Below are 15,188 nucleotides of genomic sequence, written 5' to 3' on the forward strand. Positions count from 1 at the left end.
ACAACATGTGAGCAACTCATCTTTCAACCCAAAGAAATTACCCTCCGCCAATGATTACAGGGTGGCTTTGCTTGTTGCATGTACTGTGTCTTCATTGACTGTTTCTTTCTCCTCCTATGTTGCTATCAGTTTGGCTTGACTCAGTCAGACAACCAGCATGGCCAGCCAACAATTTAAATAACAGTCAAGGGGAGCCTTACTTTTTGGACAGGTTTTATGTAGGTCATTCTGCACTCAACAGTGCTCAAATGTGGGGAAAATGATAATGTGTTCAAAATTTTTGATTCACTCTTTCCATTCCCATCATGCCTAGCCTTTCTGAGGCAGCAGTAGGAAATATATAGGAAATATAACCATAACAGGATTATATCTATAGTTTAAATTAATATATTATATAATACATGTATATACACATTTATGTATGTGTGCACCATCTATGTCCTTCATATAGGTATATGTTGCCCATTTCTTTTTATTGTTAGGAGATTTGGGGCAGAAGCAATAGAATTCTTGGCTGGAGCAGGGGAATGTTATGGTTTCATGTTCATATTTTTGCATTTTTGTCACTCAGATAAAAGCTCTGCATGTTGCAATCTGACTTGAACAAAGTCAGGAAAAGCTCTGTCAAGCATTCTGTGAAAAGCAGATTTTGTAAGCATGAGTGCCAATGATTAGATACTTTTCAACACTTTGTTTTCTTTCAGAGATTAAACCAAAGCTTCCAGAAAAGTATTCTGCTCATGGACCTCAGATTGTCAGTATTCACCGAGTCTATATTCAAACAAGACAAGAAAAGCGCATTAATTTTACCATAGGAAGCCGAGCCTACTTACTTCCAAAAACATCTGTTGTAATTAAGTGCCCTGTACGAAGGTTCCAGAAATCACTTATCCGGTGGGAGAAAGATGGACAAGACTTACAAAACTCTAAAAGACTTGGCATCACCAAGTCAGGCTCACTGAAAATACATAGTCTTGAAGCTACTGATATTGGTGTGTACCGGTGTATTGCAGGCTCTGTGCATGAAACATTTGTACTGAAACTCATTGGTACAGACAACAGATTGATAGAACCACCGAATCTTAGAAAACATGCCAGTGAGACCAGTAACCCAGATCACAATGAGGCCAACAGCTTTGGGGCCAAATGGCATAAAATGAGCAAAATGTGGCAAATGTGGAGTAAGAAGAACGAGCTCTATCTGGGTGACAGGCAACTAAATGATCAGCCATTTCTGCGACATCTTGAAAACTTTGGGAGTAATTCAGCAGAAGACTTCAGCTCTCGTGAATTCAAGAATAAACGATTGGAGGCAGCAGTTCTCCAAGGCGCCTACAGCATGGACACGGTGCAGTTTGAAGAACTGATAAGGAACATGAGTCAGCTCATTGAAACTGGAGAAGTCAATGATGACTTGGCATCCCAGGTCATTTATCAATTAGTTGCTGAATTATCTAGGCCTCCACAGCCAACTACTGAAAAATGGAAGGGGGCCCAGGATGAGAAACTTGCCTCAAAACTCACGGGCAAATCACCAAATGAATCTGAACGTTTCAGCACAAAAACTGTTGATAAGTTAATGTTTGACCAGAAGGTTCCAGTTATTATGAGGCAAAAGGAAATTCCTCAAGTTTCCTTCAACAAAACAGTGACTGTACGAATTGGAAATACAGTTTTTCTGACCAAGAATACTCATGCTGTCAATCTCCTGTGTGAAACAGCTGGTATTAGTGAAGTGAAATATACTTGGACAAAAGATGGCGAGACATTAAAAGCCTCTGAGAAGTAAGTAAATATCTTCTCTTTTATTCTTGAATGACTTATTATGTCACTATCAACTGTAAAAATCCACCCTGCTGTGCAATATTAAAACATACTGTTGTAAAAATGAGATAAGTGTGAACACTGTGCCTTCCATCTTTTTATTTAAGTAATTTTTTTTTTCTTTCAAGTGTCTGTGATGTTGTTTGGTTTTACTAACATCCAAGTGTATGTCCATTTCCACAATATTATGTGGGAGGATTGACTTTTTTTTACTAGGTGAACTGTTTTGGATGTCCTGACTGTATTTTGTGATCTGCCTTAATCATTTCAGCTGCATCAGAAAATTAACAGATTTATACTCAAATTAAGAATCCTGCTGGATTTGTTCAGAAACCAAATACAGTGGGAACACATTAAAAACTTCTGCCATTGTAGAGATGAAAAGACATCTTAGTTCTTACTCATTCTAAGGAGGGAAAATATCACTGGTACCCTCACCATTCTTCAACATAGTAAATCTTCAGGTATAACTGCAGCTGCATAACTTCAATTTTAAAAGAAAGAATGAGCTTTTATGGATTTTTTTCAGTACTTTAGAGTTTACAGATATTTCTGTTGAGGATAGTGGAATACAAAATAATAAAGGACCTGTATTACCATCACATTTGTGAACTATACCTGAAGAACAAGTCCAGCAAGTGTGTTATATTCAGATATTTGCCCAAGACTGAGCAAATACTTTAACTTCATTGCTGATAAATTAGAAGCTCAGCTGATAATATTAACATTAACTTCGTGTGTGAGCCTCTTGGAATTATAGCTAGCTCTTGAGTAATGAAAAAAACGATTCTGAAATGATAAAGGCGCTTTTGGATATTTCTCAACATACTTAACTGATTAACTGCACTGCCAAGAAAAATATACTTCTGCAGGGCTATCAATTAAAGCAAAGACACCAAAACTAAGCCATTTTTAAAAGTGCAAATGTTTTTGGAACCATGTAGCTCCCACCAGTTATGTTTATTTTATGAAATATGCATAATTCCCCATTAATTTGTTGCAAGTGATACTTTCATTTTTTTGGACATGATGGTGTTTTGTTTATTCACAAGTGTCTGTTTGATTCCTAATGTCTACTTCCACAAACTGCCTGCGTTTTAGCCCAGACCGATATTTTTGCACTTACGGGATACATTGGCAAAGTAGGTTTCTTTCCGATTTTTTTCACAGTAAGGTCTCTTATACACAAATCCATATATATGTGTGTGTGTGCTCAAAAGCCAGTAGCGTTAATAGCATTTCATCTATGTATAGGGGGTAAACGGGCTGTTTATCTGTCAGGTTTGTGAAAGAAGGCCATACTTGAGCCATGCATGAGGTGGTTTGTTTTGTTGAGACATAAGTATTTTTAATATGTTTTTGTGTATCTCTTGCTTTTGTAAGTGTACTCAGTGTGGGAGAACGCCAGAGCTACAGTTTTTTTGAACGTAATGAGTGTATGGCATAACTTGTGTAACTTACTGCTAAGAAAGGTAACAAGGGGGAAAAGTCCAGGCTGCTATTTTCAGCCTCTTCCCCAGCCTGTGATGCACTCTCTCCTATCTTGCCCCTCAGATGGCAGGCAAGGTATTCAAGACACCTGTGGGGTTTTGGTGGAAGACTTTAGCTTTAATGATGATAATTTTAAAAACAAAAAACCACCAAAACCTGGAGTAATTTGGAAGTCAGATTAGACCATACATTTGTGAATTCCCCAATCCTGCTGAAAACCAGGCTTGCTCTGGAGAGATGGATTTCTTGCCAAGCCTAATACTTTTAATCGTGGTAGTCTAATTTATTCATGCTGTTGTTCCCGAGGGATTCTGGTTTCTAGTAGCAAACTCGCTGTCCTCCGAAGGGCTGCAGCTAGGACACAGCTTTGTAGAGGGATATGTGAAGAATCTTCCCTGCACGTATCCCTTAGCGTTGCCCTTTTGTCACCACAACGGAGGCAGAACTGTTACTGCATGCAGTGGTCTAGAATGGTAAACTCCTAAAAAGGAGGTTTCCTGATGTATCTGTAACTCTTGCAAGAAGATTCAGCTGGGTTTGTCCCAGGGTAGTAACCCTTGTCTTTCCTTGAATATTCTGCAGGGTGATCCTGGACACCATTGGAAAAGTGCAGATTCGGAATCCTAGTCAAAAGGAACTTGGTACATATGGATGCCTGGTTGTCAATGACTTTGGTATTGATATGGAAACATCATTGCTATTGCGTGCAGGTATGACTGTAGCATCCACAGCGTCAGGCACGTTTTGTTTTGTTGGTCGGTTTTGGGGTTTTTTTATATATATAAGCACCCATCCCAACTCCAATGTGAAATAGTTTCTTTTGTTGGCAATCCCTGAAACTCTGCCTGACTTAATAGGTAGCAATAAGATGGTTTTGTTGCTCTAAAACCACAGCAGGTGTGAACTCAGTCTGCTTGTATCTACCCACCTGTATTTTCTGGCTGCTGCTTTGCAAACTGAAATCTGTTCCAAACATGATGAATTTAAATACAGGATGTATACTTAAAAGCCAAATAAAGCTTTTAAAACTGATTATCCCTTTAATTTCAAAGAGATTCCTGTCATCTTGTCCTCTGAGTTAAATGTAACAAATCTGGAAGCCAGCAGTCTCTCAGCAGTTGTTGGAGGTACAATCGTGGCAAGAATTGGAGCAAATATTATGGTTGATTGTCCAGTGAAAGGTAAGCAAGAACTGCACTGAAGTTCTTTGTAATATTGGAATCAGAAGTTTACCTTACATCTTGAAAGAAATTACCGGTCAAGGTAGAAAATCATTGATCACTAGTCATTTTTTATTAGGCACGTCACCCACACCAGTCCTATTTCTTTTCTGTCTGTCACTTTAATTTAAACACACATGTATATGTTCAAACAGACTTTCCTTTAAAAGTGCTTTTCTTTCCATGAAGTCGTCTGAGGCTCCACTACAGAGCTTAAAGCCCACCAGAGTGAATGACTATCTTGCTGCAGGAGCAACCATGGCCAGCTGACTTGCTCATCAGAGAACTTTCCTTATCCCTATTTGAGATGTACATATGTCTAGACTATTGTTAAAACAGAAAATGAAATCTCCAGCCATAGCTTAATAGAACTTTAAACCTGACAGTGAAGTAAACTTACCTTTTAGAGCCATCAGTCTGCAGCTGCAGTGAGGAAACAAAGAAAAGTGCCGAGCCATGAGAGCGTATAGGTATTTCCTAGCTTGACATCTGTGGAGCAGCATTAATGTTAATCAGAAGCTACATGCATTAAGCAGTTCACTGCTTCATTTTATTTTCTAGTCCTTTGTTGGAAGGGTAGATATTTTCTTGTAAATCTCACCATTACTATCTGTTAAGTTTAAATTGCAAGATTTAACTCACAACAGCAATATTCTGTCAAATATTTAATAAGCTAACATCAACCTTTTGTGACTTGTTGAAGAAGATGTATGAAGGTGCTAATAACAAAGAAAATTGCAACTGAGTGCGAAGAGAGGCTTCAGAAAAGTCAGTGTGCTGTTCACGTTCATATTGCTGGGGGAGTGCATATCAGAAGGCGTGTTGATACTGAACCAGAGTAGTGATAGAAATATCCAAATAGTTCTGCATACAATAGTGGCGCCAGGCTGACATATATTAGGACATGTGGCTCTGCTATTCGCTGTTGTACCAAGGCTAATTCTTTGATGAAGTAATATTTTCCAACTATAGTTTGGCAACTCTATGTGTAACTGACCTACATCTCAAATTCAGCAGAGAGTTAATGTCACACTCTTAATATTAATATTGTTAGGATGGGTAAGCAGTTAGCAATTTAAATATAAATTAATATTTTCACATGGGACTGTAGATTTCCAAATGCTTTAGAATTGTGTATATTCATGAGCCAAACTTTAGTTATGCTAAGACACCAGTGTTGACTTAAAAAATGATTTATCTAATTGCTTTATTTCCTGTTATTGCCAAGGAAGTATTACTGTTTGTGAATAAAATAGAGCTTGCATGTCTTAAAATGTCACTAAGCCTAGAAGCAGAAAAACTTATGCACTGATGTAAGCAGAGTTTTTACTGATCTCCTTTCCTAAATGAAAACTAATAAACCACTGACTGTAGAAGATTGAACTTAATAGCACTTTATGCTAATATGTTTGTCTAATCGGTGGGACCCAAAAATATGTCCATTTGCACTGTAGTAGGATGAGAACTTTGTTGTGAATGCTGATAAAACATCATGTGAATTACCAGACCAACAAGAGTTTGAATCAGAAAAAATATGAACATATCTATGCACTCTAAAAGTTCTGTTCCTACGAACAGGCAATGTGAGTCTGCAAGAGTCCTCTTCTCCTCACCAGACACGTTGATTTATACTAATAATCTCTTGCCTTCTTGGAGTAATAGCCCACTGCAAATCCTTACAACTAATATCTAGAGTAAAAATGCCATTGGACAGTGATCAAATGTGACTATCAGCTGAGGATCTCTTAGAATGAACTGTAAAAGTAATTATAAGAGACAGCCCTTCTTTTAGTGTCAGGGAGACCTTGGCTAGATCTGGAGCACCTTTTCCTCACTGCCCTTCCTCCTGAATGCTCAGAAAGAAGGATATGCTTTCTTTGTGGATGACAACATCTCTGCCTGTCCTGAGTGAGGTATTACTAGATAAGACCTTGTGTGTTCTTCATGTTCTGCTGCATACTTATTCAGGATCCTTCTACACAGATGTTACTCGTGCAGATATCTCAGTGGCATCAAGCAGATATATCTGATCTATTGGACTTTTGCTAGCCCACAAAATAGTTCTCCGTAAGAATAACCATCTAACGAATAAGGTGTCTCTGTGTGTGTGAAGAATATTAGTGCCATGCCACTAGCAGAATTCTTAAATTACTTTTAAATTTCTTGGCTGCAATGCTTCTGAGGTTTTTTTTCTGTGGGCTGAATAACTTACCATACTTTTTTATAGTTGTTCAAACCATAGTTTTCTCTGTGAATAAATCTACATATTGAGTTCTACATTTTGTGTCTAGCAGTGTAAGGTCTATTCAGGAATTTTCTTTCTGAAACACATATAAAAATTCTGCACATATGCAAAATGGTAAATTAACGGTTCATTTAGGAGAGAATATCATGTCATAGAGCAGAACTTCAGCTGGAAGTAGGAGCAGCCTACCCAACAATCTGACAAAGACAGTTGTGAAAGGTAGAGAGGAGGTGGTGTTGTAAGGACAGATACACTTCCCAACTTCCTCTACTGGCTGGCTAATGGCTGTACAATACACACTTTAATTATTCAAGCCCTGAAGAGAACCAAGTATATTCCACTTAAGGGGCTCTGGGTTCATTAGGGCATGTTACACAGGACAGCTCTTGTTTGATGGTTTTAACGGAAAGGACATGAAGTTTAGTATTACATGCAGTGTTAGCCAGCTGACTACAGTTTTTTGCTTTTTTCATTGTTACTGATTTGGTGCTTTTTGTCCTTTTGAAAGTCTTTCCTGCACTCTCCAAAAATCACATTCAGATTGAAAAAAACCTTTGAAATGCTGAAGAGGAGTGTATCCTAATAAACAGAAGAACATCAAAGAATAGATTAAAAAAAAGTTAGTTGAACTGCTGAAGCTAATAGTATAGATTTCTTTTCCCTTTTTAATTTATAACAAAACTATTTTTCCACTAATTATAATAAACTCACTTTTATAGCTCCCACACGAGCATATGCTAGAAGATATTCATAACATTCTGGATAGATTCATATTCCATTCTTACAGCCAAGAGCTTTTCAATCAACACACATGGTATAAATATCAATACTGATTGCTCCAAATTGCTCTTGGATAACATTTATTGTATTTGCAGAAAAGATCGTCTTGTGATTATTACTAAAATAAACTAAAACTGTCAGAGTTCATTTACTGTGAAACCTTGAAAGTTCCAAGTTGAAGTAAAATAGGGGGAAAAAATTAAAATATGTCTAAAATGTGCATTGTCTGCCACCTGCTGGTGAGAGAGTAGCAGGGAAATATCCTGAATTGAGGTTGTTTATACATTATATTGCATCTCTGACATATCTTGGCACAGAGGCTTTTAAAAGTAGAAAGTTCATCCAAATTTGGCATTCCTATGAATATATTTTGGCTCTGTAAGAATAACATATTGATTAAAAAATTGTGAGAAATACACAAAACCTGTTGAATCGGGGTCATCTTTTTGCATGTACATTTCACAGAGATGGACCAGCTACTTGCTGTCAGTATTGGAACTTGAAACATGTCCAGATAAATCAAGAATTTGATTTTCCATCTGTTCCTTCATTTACCCACACTATTCCAAATGTAACTTTGATGCTGTCCTTTGTCTTCTATGCTTAACCCCTCAGAAGACATCTCAGTGAAGAAAAATAGCAGTTTAATACATAGGATTCTGGCTCTTCATTTCTTTTAGGTTTCTTCTAAAAGATATTAATAATGGATTTCAAAGGTTTCAATGGGTAAGTACAGATTTATCTTATGAGGAAGGAATGACACTTTTTATAATTAGTGTAATAAAAGGAAAATCTTTTGCTCTTATGCTTCTTTTTACTATAAGTGCATCTACATTAGAGTTTTTGTCTGGATCAGGCATGAGCGGGAAGGACTGAAGGATGTACTTCAAAAGCTTAATTGTGCTTTGCTTTGTGTCTTGCAACAGTCCGGGAACCTGAAAACGGAATCCCTTTGGATATAACTAAACTGAAAGTTGTGCCTGGGGACTATACCTATTACTTTCCAAATACTAATGGGCAGTAAGTCCAAGGGTCCAGGCAAGATTCACCAAGTAGTCCAAACCAACCCTCATCCAAACACACATCAGGTGTGTTTTGGGACCTTGGTACTAACTATATCTCTTCAAAAGCGCATTCCTGATGCCCTCTATTACTTCCTAATGTAGATATAGCCTACAGAGGTCGCAGGGGAAAAAAAAACCATAAAATGGAATGGTTTATGGCATTGCTTTTTCTGGTGTGTTTCTCCCTTTCTCTCCCAGCTTTCCTTGTTAGAGCAGGGGTTTCCTTCAAATTCCTAATTCAGAAAGGGTTAAGATGGATTGTGTTAGAGGAAGGTAAAATTTCAAAAATCTGTTAGAGTTTTTGGAATGCTCAGCAAGCATGTGGGTATTCCCTTGATACTTCCTACTTCAATTTGCAAAAAGCTATCAAGAAGTTCCCTAGGTAAAGTTTAACGAACTCTCAGTGTGTGAAAGAAGAGGTTAGCTTGCTGGTTAGTATCTGATTAAATGATCGGAAGGAACAAGTGCTCAAATTTTACAGTGGAGAGAGGTTACCAGTAGGGTGCCTCAAGATTCTGTTCTGGGATTTGTGATGTTCAACATTTTTATTTAAAAGTTCTGAAAAAGAACGTGAACAGTTAGTTGACTAAAGCTGTGAAGAATCAAGATTTATAAAGGCTAATGAGATCTAAAACTCTCTGCAAAGAGTTACAGTAGGATCACAGAAGTAATGTTTAATAGCTAAATGACGGCAAAGGAAGTTCAGAACCTATCTTTGCAGAATAAATGTACAAATACAACAAATAACCTTAAGTATAGACGTGCACGTGGCTGTACCTGAACGACTGCCACTCAGAGAAAGATTTGCGGAGTCATGCTGGTAAGTTCTGTGGGAATATCAGCACACTCCCTTGAGTGGTGTCCATAAAGGCAAATCAAAACTAATGGCAGAGGAATGGACAAAACAACAGAAAATATAAATTGGACATTGCTTAAAGCTGTGGTGAATCCTGTTTGCAACTTGCTAATCTCATCTCAAAAAAGATACAGTAGTGATAGAAAAGGTAGAGAGAAGAGCATTATTAGAGGAAACAAGCATGACGGTCGAAGTGCTACTTCTGGTTCTGGAAGCTAGGAAGATATATTGAGGAAGGATCGTTCAATAAATGCCATAATTTTAGTACTCTTTGCCTACATATCCCCAGGTGCCCATCATTGGACACAAAGTGCTGAGTTAAGTGAACTTCAGGTCCGACCTAAGAACGGCAGTTCCTGTGTAGTTCTTCAATTTCTGATTGTTTTCCAAGTCCCTGAGTATGTATCTATTTTATGAGCGTACATGTCTGGGTCCTTGGTGATATAGCACGGCTCTTCAGTAAAGTGAAAGTATAATTCCTAACCAGTTGGGCAAACCAGTGTCTGATAACAGTGCTGAATTGCAGAATTGCCCCAATGCACACCAACCAAGTCTTTGTTGGGGGTCAACTACAGAATTCAGTCTAGTAGTTATTCCTGTTTATACTTAACTCAGATCCCCTTATTTAGTTGCCTAAATATAGTTGCCTTATTTTAAATGCCTGATTTTGAAAAATCTTAGCCTTAAACTTCTGCAGCTGGATAAAAGATCAAGTTCTTTTTGAGCTGACAGCCAGAGAACTAAGCAGGACCCAGCAGAGCTGTAGCAAGAGTGGGATGGGAAGGGTCTTGCTGCAGGAACCCCTCTAAGGAGGTCACCACATGTCAGGAAGTATATCTAAATCCTGCCAGATGTTGCTACCACCTAGGAAGAGGGGCTATTGCATGGCTGGTAGGAAGAGGCAGAGGTAATGGCTTTGAAAGATTGTGGGAGAATGGGGCCTTATCGGAGGGCAGGTTGGAGGCTCATACCAAGTGCCAAAATGTCTCATGCTGGCTCTCTGTCCAAGACTGTTATTCCTGGTGAAGTTGGCAAGGCTCATACAGGTAATTTCAGTAGCAGCATGGTTAGGCTTTTTAGGGTTTGCTAGAAGTTGATCGCTCAAGCATAATTCCGATGAATATAAAGGCAGTTTGTGACTTCTGCTGGAGAAGATACGAAGATGTAGAAAAGAAATTGCATTGTAAGTTATGCTAAATCCACTGTAGGCGTTAGTGAGTGTAGAATAAATAATAATCAGATGACATTCATTGTGTATATTACTGACCCAGAATCGTTTCCTCTGAAAGATGACATGTAAATTTAGCCTTTAAAGTTAGGTAAACTTTTAGCGAAGTGCAGCAAAATGTGATTTGTGCCAGCACAGTTCTGCCTTGCTCTTGAATGGGAAATACAGAATACTTTATGACATTCTACATAGCTGGGGGAAAAATTTCTGAAGACATATCCAATGTTTTAGAGCAACTAGTTAGCAGGCCAAGATTTTTATGGTGTGTAATATTTCATAGGGCTTTCAAGGTTGGAGGAAATTTGCTTTTGAACACTGAATATTTTAAGGGCACACTATAGTGTGGATTCCTTTTTTTTTTTTTTTCCCTTCTTTTTTTAAACACGTGTTTCGCAGTCCCATCCGGAGCTGGAGTTTTTTCCATAACATTTGCTGTCCCAGGGCCACTCATGGTGGAAAATGACTTTTTTCATGGAACATTGAGTATTTTAGAGCTGCTCCAGTGCTAGTGGAAAATAACCTGTGTCTGAGGTCAGAAAAATAGATTAAACTAATTTTAAAGTTTTATAGCCACTTAGGTCTGTAGTAGAAATTTTTAACATCAGACGATTTAGATCCGTTGCGAGAGTAAGATTCTGATTTTTAAGGTTTTTCTAAGACTAAGAAGGCCCGAGTTCAGGAATGTGTCTTTGCTCATGAAGGACAATTACAGCCATCCTTAATTTTAAGCATGTGTTTAATTGCATTCCCTAATAGGGATGGATTTAATCCTATGCTTAAGTGCTTTCCTGACTTGGAGCCATAGGATATGATTGATTCTGCTACTGGCTGATGTCAGTGATGGATCTCCCATTTGAATCACTGGGATCTAAATTGCACTCAGGGATTCTGAACCTTTGGCAATTTGGGTGAGTTGATGCCTTTGGGCTCATCCTCAGCTGCATCTGTGTGGAGATGGGGTATGAAGGAAACAAAGGTGGCTACAGGCCATCTCTTACCTCTTCCCCTTTTTGTACTGGCTGGGGATCAAACCAGGAATTCTTCAGCTTGAAAGTAATATTTTCTTGGATGTAGATAGGGAATGACTTCCTTCCAGGATTACAGACTGGAAGATTTACTTTTTTTCCTGAAGAGAAGGTCTAGGAAATAATTCCCAGAATGATTTGGTGTCTTCTGATGGATACAGAAAGGCAGCCATTCTGTAGAAGAAGCTTATGTACATGTGTTAAATTTGGACAGTAAGGTGAAAGGAAAGACACGTTTTAAAACTGTCTGGGAAAGGACAAATGACAACAGTAGAAACTTCTTTGAGTCAGAACAAATGGCAGAATATTACAGCAGTGAGGAGGAAATATTTTTAAAATTCAATTTAATTAGCTTTTAAACATGTCTGTTAATAGTCTTCTTGATAATATTCTGGAATGAAGAGGCTACTGAAGGCAGTGTGAATGTTATTTTTGTCCTTGTAAAGTCCCTTTGTCAATCCACCTGTATGTAAAGGAGAGTCAAGCATCTGCAGTAAAATTCAACCTTGTGCAAAGGACAAACTCCTCCGTGAAGTCCTACAAATATGTCCCAAAGCTTAAGTATAACTTCAGCTCCTTTAAGAAAAAAGAAAACGCCCAACACCTCGTGGTTGGCTGATTTTTGTTTAATTTAGTTTCTACTTGGATAAGAAAACAGTACTTAAAACTTTTAAAGTTTTATTTACATGAATACTAAAGGGCAAAGTACAGGTTTTAGGCCTCAACTATTTGCCTAGAAAAAAAGAGCTTTTATTGCATTTTGATGGTATGCTTGAACTCTGTCCTGCAGTTTCTGTGTAGGAAAATCGGTGCTTTTCACAGCGCTACTGTAAGAGTTTTGCCACAAGAGGAATGTGGGAATTGTATACTTTGCCTATGTTCTCACAAGAGCTGATAGATGAGACTTAACTCAGTGCGCAGTGCTGCATACCAGTCGGGACGAAAAATCTTATCTAAGGAGCAGTAAATATGAGAATTTCTAAAGGAAAAGCATAGAACATCTGCATGATGGAAGCTTTTTCTCCTGAAATGTGTAAATGGTGGCTGCATGTTGGGGTTGTGCTATGTTATGAGAAGGAGTTTTATGCAAAGCACTGTTAAGCACAGACACTATTCAAAAGGTAAATGCACACCTAAAACTAGGGTTTTTTAGTATCCTCCAACAGTAAGAGTTCCTCCTGATAGGAATTCCAGAAATGACAGTATACACAAGAACTCAGCGTCTCTCATGAGAGTTATGGCAGAAAAGGATTTTTCACTGGCAGTATGAACATACAGAGATAAACTGAAGCTGTCCAGAAAAGCTTGAAATGTACATGCTGCTTTGCTGAAGAATGCAAAGGAGCTGGAGTATAAGGGATGTCTTTTTCTCCTGCTTTATTTCTTTAATCCATTTATAGGGTGTCTATCAGCACATGGGATAGCACCACACGATAAACCTTTTTTTCTGGCCGGATTCTCTACTGCATCTCTCTGGATGCACAACTCTGAAACCTTTATATCACATTTGTGCTCACCAGTTTTGGGTTCCCCGAAAGGCAGGGTTAGAGGCCTCTGATTTCTAGCATACAGCTATGTCCTGACCTCAGAGTGTGCAGAGTCCTACCCCGTCTCCTCTCTTGCCCCCTCTCTTCCCTTCATGCTATACTCCAGCCTGTAATAGGTCCCTGAACTCTTCTGTGAAAGGTATGTTCTTTTTTCCCTTCACTCAGGGCTCAAGCTGAGGATTTGCCTTAATATGTTAATGGCAACCTAACCAAAAGCCCATGAAAAAGGACACAGAAGGAGCTTGATTGCAAATATCAGTTGTTCTTAAGCAGATGGTCCCATATCTCCCAGGCTCACTCTCGGATAGTGAATTGGTTTTGTAAGGTTGGGGAAAGAAAAGGAACGATGAAATGCAAAAACTTGAAGGGTCATCAAAATGATTGTGAAGACGCCAGCTCAGAGGGACTCAGCATACAGTTCACATAAAAATTATTAACTCTTAGATAAAAATCTTACTTCTCAGTAGTTTTGGGTAAAGTACAATCCAGGATTGTTGTAATTATCCCCGGTACTACTTTCAGCTCAAACAGCTCATGTTTATGGAGGCACCCTGAAGGTGTCTGGATAACATTAACTCTGTTTTAAAATGACAGTGTGCAATAACCAGGTATAATGCGTAATAGTATTGGTTTTTTCCATGATGTATTTAACTGATTGTTTTTCATGGATTTCCCCCCACACACTTTGTCTGTAATTGACAGCACCCCTAAGATTGCTTGGATGGATTCATTGTGCATTTCAGCTGGACTGGTTGCGGACTGCCATGCAGGGCTTTGTCCACAATTCTGCTCCTTAGATCTAGAATTTATGTTTGTGTACTCACATTATTCACTTGAGAAATGGTCTGATTAATTGTGTGTGTGTGGTATTGCTTGTTTGCCCTAAAGAGAAATGTATACAACTCTTTGGAGAAAGAAAGAGGAATCATTTGCTATAACTTAAATTGTGTTTAAGGTGTGTGACAGATACCCAATTTTGAACTTAAAATGAGAGTCAAAGCTGTTCTGCAGATTTCTTCTGCAAACCGAACTCCAGTCCAGGTTTTAAAAGGTTCTACATGTCTCTGAATGAGACATGGGTAGAAGAGTAGAGACATGGCAATTTTTCTGGGATAAACTCTAGGATACAAACAAAGTTTGGAAGAAAGAAATATTTCACTTAAGTTAAATCCCAGAAATGAGGCACATTTCTGAATGCTGTGGTGAGAGCAGAGGGAGGACTGTATCATGGGGCGATACGGGGCTGAAGTTTGATAGAGGCTCAGGTTAAAAGCTTAAATGTGAACATTTCCAAACATTTTTGTGTTTTTGTGTTTTGTGGAATTTGATTTTAAATCTTTTGACTTCAGTCCCATCTCAACCGTGCTGCTTCTGGCTTGTTTTTGGCTCTGATTGGTCTGCAGGATTTTGGTGCCAGTAAGGGTAGTCTGGCCGCAAACCTCTAGGCCTTAGATTAATATAGCTCAGCATCCTCACAACACCTCCTCAGCCCATCTGCATAGTAAGTATATACGCCTGAATGGCCATGGAAAGTACACTGTAAAGGAAAAATATGTCTGAGAATGATATGCTTTAGCCAGAAAGCTGGGGTAAAATGGAAAAAAGACCCTTAAAACAAGACCTCATCCTAATTCCAAAAGGATTTTTTGAAGTGGCATAAAGCTTCTTCTGGAAAGTTGAAAAACAGCCTGGTTTTTTGGACCCTTGTGCACTCTGCAGCTCTGTACTTTGTTTTATGCAGTTTTATTCAGTAAAACAAAATCTCATGAGTTTAAAAGCACTGAACAGCTGGTAAATTGTCTAGAATAAAATCTGTGATTATGCAGAAGAGTGTTTCTCTCTGCTGTCTTTCTAGACAAAATGGTGGGGGGAGCTTTTCCCTTCAGTGAAATAGCAGGTTCCAAAAAA

General features: G+C 38.4%; 1 protein-coding gene across 1 annotated transcript in view; it reads left to right on the forward strand.

Annotated features, from left to right (window-relative positions):
• The window catches only part of ADAMTSL3 (ADAMTS-like 3), a 184,739-nt gene that overhangs the window by 156,092 nt on the left and 13,459 nt on the right, over nucleotides 1-15,188 (forward strand). The window contains exons 20-22 of the mRNA XM_010571932.1: nucleotides 705-1,785; nucleotides 3,898-4,025; nucleotides 4,368-4,496. Of these exons, the coding sequence (XP_010570234.1) occupies nucleotides 705-1,785; nucleotides 3,898-4,025; nucleotides 4,368-4,496 (1,338 nt within the window). The remainder of the gene's footprint in view (nucleotides 1-704; nucleotides 1,786-3,897; nucleotides 4,026-4,367; nucleotides 4,497-15,188) is intronic.

This window comes from Haliaeetus leucocephalus, unplaced genomic scaffold (assembly GCF_000737465.1).
Source record: "Haliaeetus leucocephalus isolate CR32 unplaced genomic scaffold, Haliaeetus_leucocephalus-4.0 Scaffold339, whole genome shotgun sequence".
In the NCBI taxonomy this organism is placed as follows: domain Eukaryota; kingdom Metazoa; phylum Chordata; class Aves; order Accipitriformes; family Accipitridae; genus Haliaeetus; species Haliaeetus leucocephalus.